General features: G+C 45.8%; 1 protein-coding gene across 1 annotated transcript in view; it reads right to left on the bottom strand.

Annotated features, from left to right (window-relative positions):
• The window catches only part of LOC126418994 (uncharacterized), a 154,443-nt gene that overhangs the window by 111,781 nt on the left and 26,553 nt on the right, over window positions 1-16,109 (bottom strand). Inside the window, exon 2 of the mRNA XM_050086040.1 lies at window positions 14,322-14,417. Within this exon, the coding sequence (XP_049941997.1) occupies window positions 14,322-14,417 (96 nt within the window). The remainder of the gene's footprint in view (window positions 1-14,321; window positions 14,418-16,109) is intronic.

Genomic DNA, 16,109 nt, shown 5'->3' with positions numbered 1-16,109 from the left:
GAAGATGGGGAGATGGCCACAAAAGCCCCACTGATGGAGTTGATTGACGATAAGGCGGCGCCAAGTAGTGTCATATGCCTTATTAATGTCAAAGAATACACCTAGACAATGCTGGTTGCGTAGGAAGGCCTGCTGAATGGCCGCCTCAAGCAGAGTCAAGTTGTCTATAGTTGAACGACATCTCCGAAAGCCACACTGAGAGTGGCTAAGGAGCTGCCTGGTCTCGAGCAGCCAAACCAGGCGACGGTTGACCATGCGGTCCAATGTCTTCCCGACACAGCTCGTAAAAGCAATACTCTGATAACTACTGGGATGCATTCAGTCCTTTCCCAGTTTGAGGAAGGGAATCAAAATCGCCTCCCTCCACGAGTCAGGGAACGTGACGGATGACCATATCATATTAAAACAATTCAGGAGAACTTCCTTTGATGGTAGCAACAAGTGCTGCAGCATGCAGTACAGGAAATGATCATCACCTGGCGCAGTATCATGAGCCACAGACAGCGCCGAATCCAGTTCCCACATTGTGAAGGGGCAGTTGTAGGGTTCAGAATTTGGAGACTGGAAGTCCAAGTGACCCCTCTTGATGGCAGTGCGGTAGCGGCAGAAATCTGGATCACAGTTAATAGTGGCAGTAGATTCTGCAAACTGCATGGCCAGTGTCTGGGCAACGTCTCTCGGCGCCGTGAGTAGACAACCCTGATGCAGCAATGCCATGAGAGATAGTTGGCTGCGCTTCCCGGAAATCCTTCTGATGGTTTCCCATACTTTCGTAGAACTAGTGGAGCGGGAAATGGAGTTCAAGAACTATTGCCATGACTGTCGTTTGCTCTCTTTAATCACTCGCCGCGCCTTGGCCCTTGCCACCCGAAAGGCCGCAAGATTGTCAGCTGAGGGACGGCACTTGAAGCGGCGCAGAGCTGCACGGCAGGCTCAGATGGTTGAGCGGCACTCAGTGGTCCACCAAGGGACATGACACCTCTTGGGATGACTAGAGGACCGTGGGATCGACAATTCAGCAGCATGGGAGATCACGGCTGTAACATAGTCGACCCATTCGTGGACACTGGCACAGTGTTCCAAAACAGCTAAATGGCTGAAAAGCGTCCAGTCAGCTCTGCAGAGGTGCCATCTGGGGGACACTGGTAATGCCAGGCCTCATCCAGTTGACGAATCCAAAGGGGGAAGTGGTCACTAGAATGGAGGTCAGCAGCAACCTCCCACAGAGCAGAATCCGCAGGTGTTAGTGCCAACACTCACCACCTCTGTCTGCGTTGAGGCATCGGCTTTTGGAGTAGGCTTCTGAACCATGGATGAAAGAGATGTAGCAAATGTGGGAGGTTGGATCGACTTGTAGATCTTTTTGGCCTCCCCATAGGGGATACGCTTGGTTGTTTTTATTTCCTGGACTTAGCGTTCCTCTAAAAATATTTGGCAGTCCCTACTCCAAACGGGGTGGTTCCCAGAGCAATTAATACATTTGGCTGGAGATGAGCAACCAACTCCTTCATGAGCAGCCTTACCACAGTTGCCACAAGTCGCTTCGCCTTTACATCCTAAGGTGGTATGCCCAAAACGCTGGCATTTAAAACAGTGCATTGGGGTCGGGAAATAAGGCCTCACACTAAGGCGAAGGAAGCCAGCTTTAACATGTTCAGGAAGTTTCGTGCTACTGAAGGTCAGAATAAAGGAGTCGGATTTAACAAGATTGCCATCAACCCTCTTCATGATATGTTGGACATCAACGATACATTCCGGAGCCCACTCACGTTGCAGTTCTTCCTTGGGAATGTCAACTAGATCCCGGCATGTCACAACACCTTTGCTGTAGTTCAAGATGCTGTGCAGTTCAGTGTCTATGGCATACTTTCCAAGGCATTTAGCAGATTGGAGGTTAGTTGCTTGCTGGGAAGTGGAAGTTTCCACTAGCAAGATCCCATTACGTAAGCGCTTCACCGATTTTAAGGAGCCACCGATTCCCTCCAATGCCTTTTGTATATAGAAGGGCGTAAGCTTCTCGAAACTACCCTCCTTCCGTTTCACAATGAGAAACACATTCGGATTACCAGAATGCATTCTGTTACCTAAGACTGGACTTTTCAAAGAAGTGCCGGAGTCAGGGGGACTGACTGCACGAGCCCTCTTAAGAGACTGGGTGTTAGAACCTTCCAGCGGCCCACCCTTTCCGCTGGGAGGAAGAAAAGAGGATTTCGAAGGATCCATCTCGGTCCCACGATAGCAGCTAGGGAACTAGAAGTCCACCTAGACAGAGCCCCACGCGCCTAGATAAGCCTTATACAACTGAGGTGCGGCAGGTTCCCCAGAGGTAGCCCGTTAACGACTGTTCCACCTCAACAGCCATGCATCTCATCAGCACGCAGCACACCTTGAGATTGAGGTGTTGTTTATAGAGGTTTATTCCATCCTCGCGATCCGGGCAGTCAAGCCAAGATCCCCATTCTCTGAGACACACCACATTCCACCGCTGCGCCGCACGGTGGTCGCTGAATTATGCCCAGAGCTTACGGTGACAGGGGACTGGCGGCGCGTACCAGTCCGCAGCTCAGGAACCATGGGGTCGCCAAGCCCGTACCCAGCAAATGAATGCTGAGCCCCTGGGGGCATCAAAGGTATCAACATGCATGATACCCACTACTAACAAAGCCTACCCTTGCATGCCCTGTCACAGGCAGCAAGACATCCGCTACCGCTCTTACTACCCGACCCAACTATCGCAAAGGCTTTTTCCCTTGGCTCTTGCCTTGGCAGTTTTTTTCTTCCGCCCTTCAAACCGCTACCCTTCGTTCGATTTTCGACCCAATCTATCTCCACACGAGCGCGTTTTAATGGTTAACCTTAGCCAGACTACGCAAACACCGCAGTACACACATGCTGCGACACCTCACTTTAGTGAAAACTAGCCCTTATGCAGAGATGACAGTAGATCTTTTGAGTTGGCCATCATGCTGGTGTGGTCGTGGAGGGGCTCCACCTCTTGAAAAAAAAAAATCCACCTTAGCAGTCCCGTTACGGAGATCCGAATGGGGGACTACTCTAGAATCTCTTGTCAATGGAGAGATCATCATGATACTTTTTCAGTTAAAAGCCACATGTCCTGTGGATACACATTGCCTTCTGCATTCCCATGCCGTTGATCACTGCCGATTCTTCAGCCTTTAGGGGCAGTCTCCCTTAGTAATGTTTAAAATAGTTCACGGAGATCAGTATTCATCGATGTCCACAAAATTGTATTCAGTATAGGACAGTGAGACTATGCAGCTCACTAGTGGCTGAGTCGTGATTGCACGGGTTTTGGACGAGTCGTAGCTAAACATTTGTTTTTGCCTAGAGGAGATAGTGGCCGTAACTGCAATAAAGCTCACTTCTTAGAATCCTGAGAGAGAGAGTTTTGATTTGTCATTGTTGATTTACTTACTGTTGTCGTAATCTAAGGAGTCTTTTTCCATTGTAACTGAAGCTGCGAGTATATGTGTTTCTATCCAACTCGAAGATTTATTTGCTAAGGAATTACTATTACTGACATGGTTTCACAATTGCAGCAAAAGAGGCGACAAATGTTGGAGATTACATTCCTTTGGAAGCTTTCTTCGCCTCACGAAATACGATTTCCCATTCCTTCTTCAGTTTCCGAATTTTTATCTCTCCAACACAGACACACTGCATGATCACCTGGGCAGATAGCACATTTCGGTGGAAATATACAGACTCCCTCCTCTTTGTGCGCCTTTGACCCACATTTACCACACAAAGATTGGTCTCTACTACCATTCGTCTTATGACCAAACTGCTGACATTTAGGGCTCCTCATAGAATTTAATAGGTAACTTTGTTCGACATAAATCTTTATTTTCAAGGAGGATTTTAAAGTCAGAAAAAGGCTTGCGTTTTCTTCCATTGAACAATTCCACTGATCAGCCAGAACATTATGACCACTGGCCTACTATCGACAGGCGATAGGCGATAGCAGCGTCACATGGCCAGAAATAACTGCTAGTCATACACACTCAGGGCGCATGTAGTATCAGTCAGCATGCTGTCAGTGTGTAGAATGGGGAATACGCGCGATCTGAGTTTGACCGAGGGCAGAGTGTGATAGCCCGGCAGCTCGGTACAAGCATTTCTGAACTTGCACGACTTCTCGATGGTCGAGGCGTGCTGTGGTCAGCGTCTCCAACATGTGCCGAAAACAAGATGAAATCACGTGCAGACATCGTGATGTTGGGAGGCCACTCTGCACTACAGATGTCGGACGTCGTAGGCTGGACAGACTGATAAAACAAGACAGGCGGCGAACTGTGGCGGAGCTAACATCAGACTTTGATGCTGGGAAGAGTACATGTGTGTCTGAAGTCACGGAGTACCGAACACTCCTAACAATGGCCCTCCACAACCGACGACCCATTTATGTGACAACATTAACAGCACGGCACTGGCGACTACGACTGAAATATGAATTTGACCATCGGTACTACCCGTTGTTGCAGTGGCAAGTGTTGCATGATCTGATGAATCCCGATACCTTCTTCATCACGCCGATGCGAAGACACGAAACCGTCGTCTTCCTGCGGAACAGCTCCTTGACATTTCTGTACTGTAGGAGGGAGACAAGCTGACGACGGCTCCATTATGCTCTGGGGAACATTCACGTGGGTATCCATGGGTCCACTGGAGCTCGAGCAAGGCAAAATGACGGCCAAGGAGTATCGAACACTGTTTGAAAATAATGTGCACTCCTTCATGATAAACATTTTTACTGACGGCAGAAGCATTTTCCCACAAGACAATGCGCCGTTTCACAAGGTCAAGAGGGCGATGGAGTGGTTTGAGAAACAAAGTGGCGAGTTCAAAGTGATGTGCTGGCCCCCTAATTCGCCAGATCTGCACCCAATCGAACACATCTGAGATGTGGCGTCAGAGTTCATCGTCCTACTTCCCAGAGTTTACGGGAAGTATATTTCTTGTGTGAGCAGATGTGGTGCCAACTCCATTCAGCGACCCACCAAGGCCTTACTGTTTCCATGCCAGGATACTTGTAAACATAGAAATGAGAGGTCTTCTCAGAGGATGCCCCTTCTCACTTGATCACTACAAATGAATTATGGCAAATGTTTGCTCAATTCTTCAGGTAACATGAATTTTCCTTTTATTTTTACAAGAGGGCAGCTCCTTGGTTTTTCGCTCTAGGTTTCGAGTTGGTTCTACGTGCTGGCCTATTCTTGCTGTAATGAATATCAGATGCGGAGAACTAATAACTATTCCGTTTCCTCGAGAAACTGGGGAATTAAGTGTACAACGAAACTGATCCTCACTGCATTTATCAGGATAGCCCTGATACAGTGGGACTGCAACATGCACAGAATTCACAGAACTAGAGGACTTACACCATTTATCAACTCCAGGGTCAAGGACCCAGGTTTTATCAAGCTTGTACGATGAATAGTCATAAAGCTTCAACCATCACGCCGAAAAATTCAAACTGTAGCCGTGAAACTCGATATCATGGTGCTTAGTCCTTCTCCATATACACTACTGGCCATTAAAATTGCTACACCAACAAGAAATGCAGATGATGAACGGGTATTCATTGGATATGTGATTACATTTTCACGCAGTTTGGGTGCATGGATCCTGAGAAACAACCGAGAACAACCACCTCGCTATAATCACGGCCTCGATACGCCTGGGCATTGAGTCAAACAGAGCTTGGATGGCGTGTACAGGTACAGCTGCCCATGCAGCTTCAACATGATACCACAGTTCATCAAGAGTAGTGACTGGCGTATTTTGACGAGCCAGTTGCTCGACCACCATTGACCAGACGTTTTCAATTAGTGAGATATCTGGAGAATGTGCTGGTAAGGGCAGCAGTCGAACATTTTCTGTATTCAGAAAGGCCCGTACAGCACCTGCAACATGCGGTCGTGCATTATCCTGCTGAAATGTAGGGTTTCGCAGGAATCGAATGAAGGGCAGAACCACGGGTCGTAACACATCTGAAATGTAACGTCCACTGTTCAAAGTGCCGTCAATGCGATTAAGAGGTGACCGAGACGTGTAACCAGTGGCACCCCATACTATCACGCCGGGTGATACGCCAATATGGCGATGACGAGTAGACGCTTCCAATGTGCGTTCACCGCGGTGTCGCCAAACACGGATGCGACCATCATGATGCTGTAAACAGAACCTGGATTCATTCGAAAAAATTACATTTTGCCATTCGTGCACCCAGGTTCGTCGTTGAGTACACCATCGCAGGCGCTCCTGTCTGTGATGCAGCGTCAAGGATAACCGCAGTCATGGTCTCCGAGCTGATAGTCCATGCTGCTGCAAACGTCGTCGAACTGTTCGTGGAGATGGTTGTTGTCTTGCAAACGTCCCCATCTGTTGTCTCAGGGATCGAGACGTGGCTGCACGATCCGTTACAGCCATGAGGATAAGATGCTTGTCATCTCGACTGCTAGTGATACGAGGCCGTTGGGATCCAGCACGGCGTTCCGTATTACCCTTCTGAACCCACCGATTCCATATTCTGCTAACAGTCACTGCATCTCGACCAACGCGAGCAGCAATGTCGCGATACGACAAACCGCAATCGCGATTGGCTACAATCCGACCTTTATCAAAGTTGGAAACGTGATGGTATGCGTTTCTCTTCCTTACACGAGGTATCACAATAACGTTTCACCAGGCAACGCCGGGCAACTGCTGTTTTTGTATGAGAAATCGGTTGGAAACTTTCCTTATGTCAGCACGCTGTAGGTGTCGTCACCGGCGCCAACCTTGTGTGAATGCTCTGAAAAGCTAATATCACAGCATCTTCTTCCTGTCGGTTAAATTTCGCGTCTGTAGCACGTCATCTTCGTGGTGTAGCAATTTTAATGGCCAGTAGTGTATTTACTCTCCAATGCGACATATTGTTTCCAAAATGACGTGTGTTTGAATTCCTATAGGACCAAACTGCTGAGGTCATCGGTCCCTAGACTTACACTCTACTTAAACTAACTTATGCTAAGAACGACACACACACACCCATGCCCGAGGAAGGACTCGAACCTTTGGCGGGAGGAGTTGTGTAATCAGTGACATGGCGCCTCTAAATGCGCTGCCACTCTACGCGGCTTTGTTTCCAACGATAGGTGACTTGACAGGAACTATGGTCGTAGAAATATGCATTTTGGCTGTTAAGAAAAGGTTCCACTTCGGAAATCGTCTGGTCGTCATTCTGAAAATGTCGGCCAAGCAATGGCTTCTACATCCGACGAAAGGAAAAGAAGTTGGCAAGTGCCATGTCTGGAGAATACGGAGGGGGCATGCAAAATTTGGTAGACCAAGGAAGTAGCATATGTGACTGTGTCCTAGGCAAAGCGAAGTGGGGAGTTGTTGCTGGACAGTTTCCAGCAACGCTTTGTCTTGACAGCTTCGCGAAGTCTACTAACAAAACTGTAGTACGGTCCCGTGAGGGTTGACCCCTTACGAGCAAATTCTGTTCGTATCACACCATGGCAGTCCAATAACTCAGCATGCCCTTGTCCGATGATGGTTGGGTCTTCGCCTTGCGGCGATAGTGATTCCACGTGTGTGCAGTGATTGCTTCGTACTTTGCTTGTGAATAAAACCGTCTAGATCCCTTAATCTATGTCTTTATTTATAACGCCTTTTCGGCTACTGAACAGAACTTATGTCTGCAAATTGAACGCTGTTTTACAAGTTCTAATTTTTGTTAACATTTGTATCCATTTTCCTCACTTGAAAATAATAACTTCAGTTGTACTTAATTATAAAGATAAAAACTTCCATATTTTGCAACTGAAATTTACTCTTGAGTACAAAACATATTTCATCTATTGATGTTAGGCATCTTCAGCATTATTTATTTTTGTGACCAGTTCATATAGCCATTTGCTGTTATATATCGGGTAAATGCACATGGCATAGGTTTCTTGCAGTAAGTACTTCTCCGCATATACCCTATTTTGTAGGAAACTCGACATGGTTGCATTGCACTTGGTCACATGCGATGGTATATATGTACCAAGAACAGTGCAACCACGTGGAGTATTCACCAGTATAGGTTATGTGCAGAAAAGTATTTACTGGAAGAAACCTATATAATGTGCATTTAGCAGATATAAAACAACAAATGATTGGATGAACAGGTCACAAAAATGAATACACCGAAGATGCCTAACATGAATAAGCGAAACACGTATGTTACTCAGCAATAAAAGTCAGTTGCAAAAGACAGAAGTTTTCTGGTGTAAATTTTGGTTCGATGGTAGCAGTAGTTGAAACGACGTAATAAATAAGCGTTGTAGAAATTTTTAACAACAAATTTTCACAATGATCGCTGAATCACTCAGTGAGATTATTTCCTTTGTCGATTCTCCGTTGCCTCGGAGTCATATTGATATACCTTGCATTCCGTGGTCATTAGGTGGCTAAGGAATTGATCTGGATTGGCCTGACACATCAGCAGCACTTCCACTGCTGCTTCGGCGGGGCGGACTTTCAGACTGGGTGTGAACCCACCGGGCGACGACCTTTCTTGTGTACAGAATGTCGTCCTGGATGTCAACAACTGATCCATCACTGAATTTCAATTTTTTCATTATCGCCTCTATTGTGATACGCTGGCTTGGAGCACCAGAGTCTCTTCTTCTCTTGTGATACCTGGTTCTTCGCAGAGAGATGGTCTGCCACTTGATTGTTCGTCGTTCAAACTAGTTTCATCACTCTGGAAACCTCTACGCCATCTAGGTACTGTGGCATAGGATGGTGCATTGTTGCCTTACATTTGCACCAAGTCAACACTGATTTGTTGCTCTACTGTTCTCGTCAATGCGGAAAACTATGACCGCACAACACTACACATTTGGCAATGATCTGCGCCATTGGCTCCTCAATCGGCGTGCTACGGTAATGTGACGCTGGATTTCTATGTGTACCTGTACAACGGACAGGTAAATGAAAAGAACTGGGTCAGGGATTTTCTCTGCCTCGTGATGACTGGGTGTTGTGTGCTGTCCTTAGGTTAGTTAGGTTTAAGTAGTTCTAAGTTCTAGGGGACTGATGACCATAGATGTTAAGTCCCATAGTGCTCAGAGTCATTTTTTTGAAAACAACTGATTATCTAAGATTACTTTTTAAGGTGACAGTTAAAATTTTATGAATGCCCTTCGTACCTAGCCATTTCTAGACGAGCTCTGCACGGGATGATTTATTCTGGAACATACTTTAATACAGTAGATTTTTGTGTATTCGAGAGAGCCTTCATTTAAAATATATCGTGGTTGCATGACGTCTATGTTCATACCGTAATTCATTCACAAAGCCGTTCAGAATGTTTAGGGGAGGCCATAGTCGGTTTATGGCCGGGTGATGCGCTCTTGAGATGAGCATCAGTTAGTCTTAATGAGCCTAACGCAATACCAGACCTCACGTCGTCATTGGACTGCCTTTGTATTGTCTTTTGTCTGTAGTAGCTGTATAGCCGATACCAGGAGGTCACGTGAGCCTTTACCGCTGTAAAGTGAAGTGGTGTGTGAGTGAAAGCTGTTTGTACGGAATTAAGCAATTAAGATGGGTCGACGTGGAGACCTCACAGAATGGCTGAAAAGAATTATCGTATTTGGAGGTGCTCATGACCAGACCATGAACCAAGTTGCACTATCTGTTGGTGTATCTAACAAGTCTGTCTATCCTCTATGCACCATTTGCAGTTATGTAACGCAGTGTAAAAACAATGGTCGCCAGGATCGTAACTCACAGAGACCGAAAATGAGGGTCAATCCTAGTCAATCATAAACACTTTCGGACCTGACAGAAGTTAAGTGGGTTGACATAGGTCTGCGTTCAAAATGGTTCAAATGGCTCTGAGCACTATGGGACTTAACATCTGAGGTCATCAGTCCCCTAGAACTTAGAACTACTTAAACCTAACTAACCTAAGGACATCACACACATCCATGCCAGAGGCAGGATTCGAACCTGCGACCGTAGCGGTCACGCGGTTCCAGACTGTAGCGCCTGGAACGACTCGGCCACACCGGCCGGCGGTCTGCGTTCACTGACAGCCATAGTATATGTCGTGTTTGAAACAAACTGTTACTGACAGAGGGTGACACTCGACTTCGGCCCCTACCAGGTAGGATCTTTTCACGACTATTGTTCTCAAACGGTGTTGTATGGCGGTGCGTGGTAAGCCCATTCCTTGTATGTACGTTGTGCACCAACAAATTGGGCAACTTCATTCACGGTGTGGTCGTTGGCACGTCCAAATATGACAGCTGCTTTTTGTCACCATGTCACGTAGAGTCAGTTACTACGCCGATTCTATTCAGCCGACTGACATTCACACCAGTTCGCTGCCATGATGTACGTCAGCGTTGAAGCGTTATATGACCATCTGGTGCTACACCTACAGCACCTTTAGCGTTCCAAAGCGAACAGTGTGCTGTTTTAAGGGGGTGACTTATATAAAGGGCAGTCAAATGAAAACCTAACCCACTCGGACCATGGAATGGTTCAATTCAAAAGTAATTATAACGTGCATTAAGATATTGATCCCTCTGAGAGACAAGACGATCAGTTCCTGTTTCGTAGAACGCGGTCGCCCGCTGACAAATCCACCACCACACTCACTCTTGCACGTCCTCGTCCGAATGAAACCGACGTCCCCTCATTTCTTTCTTAAGATCGCGAAAGATTTGAAAATCATACGCTGAAAGACCCAGACTGTACGGATGAACTTTCAGTGTTTCTCAACCAAATCGTCGAAATGTAGCATTCGCTCTATTGGCATCGTGGGAAAGGCCGTTATCGTGGAACAGGATGGTTCCTCTGTTCGGCGAGGTCCTCGAGCGTGGGACCACAATCAATGTGCAACGCTATGAGGACACTTGTTAAAATCTGCGTCGCATCATTAAGATAAAACGCTCAGGAATGCTACTGCACGGAACCACACTGTTGCACGATAACGCCTGCCGCCTCACTGTCAACCAGATGAAGGCTATACTTAAGCGCTTTGATTCGGAAACACTGCAACATTCTCCGTGTAGCCCGCATCTTTCACAGTGTGATTTTGACATCTTTGTCGACCTGAAGAAAGACATGCGTGGGCGTCTGTTTTAATCCAGCGAGTACGTGCAAGAGTCGGTGTGTTTCTAGATCCGTCCGCAGCCGACCGCGTTCCACGAAACATGAAACAGTGGGGAAAATGTCTTAGTGCGAGCGGTGATTCCTTTTGAATGGAACCACTGCATGGTCCCATTGTGGCGAGTATTCGGTTTTTTTGACACCTTCTCGTATTTTGTTTCGAAAGCTTATTTTAAACGTGTTATTGTGACTTTTGGATGAAGTCAGTTCACACAAAAACTACTTGTATACTGATTCACGAGATATACGCGCTCTGTTAAAAAAATTCCGGAACTTTCGTATTTTCGCGCCAACTGTGTGTTGGAGCGAAATGTGGTTGGCACCCCTGCACACGCCTGTGTTTAGTGAGTAACTGCCAGAAGTTTCGTAGTTGTATGTTTGTTAGTTATTGTCCAGTGCTGTATCGAGTAGAACGTTGTGTCGCACAGTTTGCGATTTTTTAAATGGCAGAGTTAGAGGAGGAACGCGACTGCATTAAATTTTGCGTGAAACTCAAGAAAACCTTTACAGTGACACACCAAATGATGCACGAAGCCTAGAGTGATGAGTGCTTAACCCATACTCGGTCTTACGAATGGTTCATGTGGTTTAAAAATGGTCGGACGGAAGTTAAAAATGACACTCGTTCATGACGCCCTTCGACATCTACCGACGACGTCCGTATCAGGAACGTCAACGAAATTGTGCGTGACCACCGAAGACTGGCTATCCGAGAGATTTCATAAGAATGTAACATTTCAGTTGGATCAAGTCATGAAATCCTGACACAGCATCGTGTTGCCGCCAAGCTCGTCCTACGGCTCATGAGTCACGACCGGAAAGACATTCGCTTCGCAATGTGTGAAGAGCTTTTGGATCCCACAAATGAGAACAAGATATTCCATATGAGACATGGATCAACGGTTATGATGTTGAAACTAAAGTTCAGTGTTCACAGTGGGTCGGGAAAAGTTCTCCAAGACCAAAAAAAGCTCATCAGGTCAGGTCAAATGTCAAAGCTTTCTTTGACTTTGAAGGATTAGTTCATTATGAATTCGTGCCATAGGGACAAACTATTAATCGATGGTATTATTGGGATGTGTTGCGACATCTTCGAGTAAATGTGAGAAGGAAACGATCAGAGATGTGGCGAGAAAATTCGTGGTTCTTGCATAGCGATACCGATCCGCACATTTATCCCTGTTGGTGCGTGACTATTGCACAGAAAACGAAATCACTGTGCTGCCTCATCCTCTGTACTCTGCAGACATGGCTCCTGCTGCCATTTTTTTTATTTTCAAGGTTGAATACCCAGTTGAAAGCAAGAAGATTTGCAACGATAGCCGAGATACAAGAAAATTCGCAGACGGCGCTTCGCGCGATCCAGCACGAGGCGTACCAAGACTACTTCCGGAAGTGAAACGGCGTTGGGAGCGGTGTATCAATTGTGGAGGTGAGTACTTCGAAGAAGACCATGCACAATAAGTAAAAGGTAAGCGTGGAAAAAATTTTGTGAACAAAGTTCCGGAATTTTTTCTACAGTCCTCGTATAATACGAATAGAAAGAAAAACGCTTTAGTTCTGACTGTAAGTAAAATATTGTCCCTATTACGATTGTAGGTATCCAGTTGATATAAACTTTTTCAGAATTCAATCCAAGGACTCCAAGGACAACGCTGCATAGCAGAGAAATACTATTCGTTGTTTGCTGAAACCACCGATATTGTTCTTGTTTCGCTGCCATTATCAACAAAAGCCTTTTATCTAAATATTGCACTAGAGTAATGTGAGATTGTTCTATGGACTGAACAGGTAAAATTGTCAGTTGAATAATTCTTTGTTTACAATGAAAACCAAAATGTCTTGTGCTGTTCACATTGCGCACCGCACGAAACATAAGTAGTTTTTGTTTGGGCATATACCACCCACATACAGCGAGTAGTTGCATCGATGAACATTAGATATTTTCAGTATATAGATGAAGATGTAGATGTAGGACAAAACTGGGCGTCGCCCAACAGAAGGCTAAGCGTACACTGTACAAAATACAAAACTGATTTATTTGTAATGAGACTGCAGGTAACATTAGATTGAGAGAGGACGCAACTATCTACATAAACGCTTTGCAAACCGTTGTGAAATACATGCCGAAGGGTCTTTTCCTCCCATGACACTTTCTTTCCGTCCTTTTCTCATATGGAGCACAGGAATAATGATTACTCTAATCTTTTCTCCGCGACGCCTACAGCAGTGATATCATACGGTGCTGTAATATAATCCTAGGTTCTTCACATAATACTGGTTCTTGAAAATTTGTAATTAAGCTTTTCTAGGCGCTCAGTCGGGAACCGCGCGACTGCTACGGTCGCAGGTTCGAATCCTGCCTCGGGCATGGATGTGTGTGATGTCCTTATGTTAGTTAAGTTTAAGTAGTTCTAAGTTCTAGGGGACTGATGACCACAGATGTTAAGTCCCATAGCGCTCAGAGCCATTTGAACCATTTTTGAATTAAGCTTTTTCGGGAGAGTTTCCATATATTTTCAAGCAGTACCCAATCCAAATTTTTCAGCATTTGATTCACAATCTCCTGTGAGCCCAAAAAACTTGTGACCATTCGTGCGCCCTTCCCTGTATACATTCAATATCCACTGTCAGTCCCATTTGGTTCGGGTTGCACACTAGTACAGGCCGTGCAAGTATTTTGTAAGCATCTTCCTAGCACCATACCAAGGAACGAATTTTGCTACGTGGTTTATCTATAACCGAGCCTATGTGGTTGGCATTTCAGAACCTTGCAAACTGCTTCTCTCATGTATTTATGTGAGTTGACTGATTCGATCTGTGACTCATCCATATTGTAGTCGTAGGATACCTACTATATTGTTTTGTTTAGCGGAGTGTATAATTTTACATTCCTAAACATTTTGAGCGAGCTGCCAACCTTTGCACCACTTTTAAATCTTATCAAGATCTGATCGGATACTTATGCAGCTATTTCTCGATAGTACTTCATCACAGATAATAGCATCAGCTGGGAAACTTTGACGTTGCTATTAATATTGTCTGGAAGGTCATTAACATACAACCTGAACAACAAGGGACGCAGCTAGCGGTTTAACGTGTGATTCTTTTCCGAGGTAGGGTACGACATTCTAGTGGCTCACCTCGCAGCAGCAGCGGCAGAGACGCCTGCAGGGCGCGCTGGAGGCACTCGTCCAGGTCTGGGCTGTCGCGCCGGCACTTGGGCACCGCCACTGTCGCTGCAACAAAACACAGCGTGCCAATACTCGTCCTCCGGCCTTCTCAGCCTACTCCCAGTTGTCGTATGAACACGTTTCCTGTACGTAGAGTTTGAAAAACAACCAGCTACAAAGGTATGAACTGACAAAGTGAAGTGAAGATCTAACCAGAGTCGCAGTACCGTCATGTTTACTACATCTGGTTGAAATAAACTTACGACCGTCAGGACTCGAGATTTACAGATACGCGGCAGAGCTCGATACGGTACCACGGCTGCCAGAACAGTCACGTGATATTTGACTCTTTCATACGAACTAGCCTCAAGAACGAGCTATAGGTCCGCTTGGAATTTTGACCGAAAAGCACAGGAGGAAACACCACTAAATCTACCACCATACAAACTACTGTTGCATCTGAACACATTTGAGACAAAATTTCTCGTACAGTAAGTCTAGATATGCAGTATGCGCTGCGCTAACACGTAAAATCCCTTTTATTTCCTGAATGGTTCAAGGAGTAAAACGAGGTTTCCAGTAAATGATAATACGTAGGGGAGAACGTAATTTTGTTGCAGAGGTAATACTCTTAACTTTTGTATCAACTAATATGTGGAAGCTAGTATCGTTTTTAAAATGCGGCGGTATACTTTTTTAACGGCATTGATAGTTCCTGACCCCGTAGAGATAGAAACAGCGATACAGAAGTGTTGATGTAGAAAAACTGCGCAGTAGTATCCGCGACGTATTAAAATTGAAGGGCAAGGCAGTTCTCGTGCCTACTTCCATCATTATATAGGATGTATCAAAAAAATTATCCTATTTTTGAAAAAAATCACAACTATTATGTTGTTTGAGATGTGTGTGTGAACAACGTGCTGTTGGAAAGAGCACACTCGCGAGATTTACACCGTTCCCGCTAGGTAGCAGGAGTGTGCACCCACTTCAGTTCTAGTAAAAATGGTGTCGGCTTAACAGAAAGCGTTTTGTGTTCTATGTTTTGCGCAGTGCGAATCAGTAATAACTGTTCAGCGTAACTTTTGTACTAGGTATGGTGTGGATCCTCCTACAGCACAGAGCATTAGACTATGGCATGAACAACTCCGAAAAAATGGCTCTGAGCACTATGGGACTTAACATCTGAGATCAGTCCCCTAGAACTTTGTACTACTTAAACATCACTAACCTAAGGACATCACACAGATCCATGCCTGAGGCACGAATCCAACCTGCGACCGTAGCGGTCGCGCGGATCCAGGCTGATGCGCCAAGAACCGATTGGCCACACCGGCCTGCGAACAATTCGGAGAAACACGCTGTTTGTGTAAAGGCAAATAGCCCGGCCGTCGTCGAGTGTCTGACACAGACTCCGAACACATCTGCCATAATGAGATTTTCACTCGGCAGCGAAGTGTGCGCTTCTCTCCGCAATATCTTTTCTTCCAGGAGTGCTAGTTCTGCATGGTTCGCAGGAGAGTTTCTGTGAAGTTTGGAAAATAGGAGAAGAGGTACTGGCGGAAGTAAAGCTGTGAGGACGGGGCGTAAGTTGTGCTTGGGTAGCTCAGATGGTAGAGCACTTGCCCGTGAAAGGTAAAGGTCCCGAGTTGAGTCTCGGTACGGCACAGAGTTTTAATCTGCCAGGAAGTTTCACATCTGCCTTAGTTTCACAGGGAGTGCGCAGAAATCCGTTCCTCGTGCAGCTCGACAGCTCATCGT

The sequence above is a fragment of the Schistocerca serialis genome, chromosome 9 (assembly GCF_023864345.2).
Source record: "Schistocerca serialis cubense isolate TAMUIC-IGC-003099 chromosome 9, iqSchSeri2.2, whole genome shotgun sequence".
Taxonomy (NCBI): domain Eukaryota; kingdom Metazoa; phylum Arthropoda; class Insecta; order Orthoptera; family Acrididae; genus Schistocerca; species Schistocerca serialis.
Note: the sequence above shows the minus strand (reverse complement) of the source record. Positions and strands in the feature narration are given on the sequence as shown.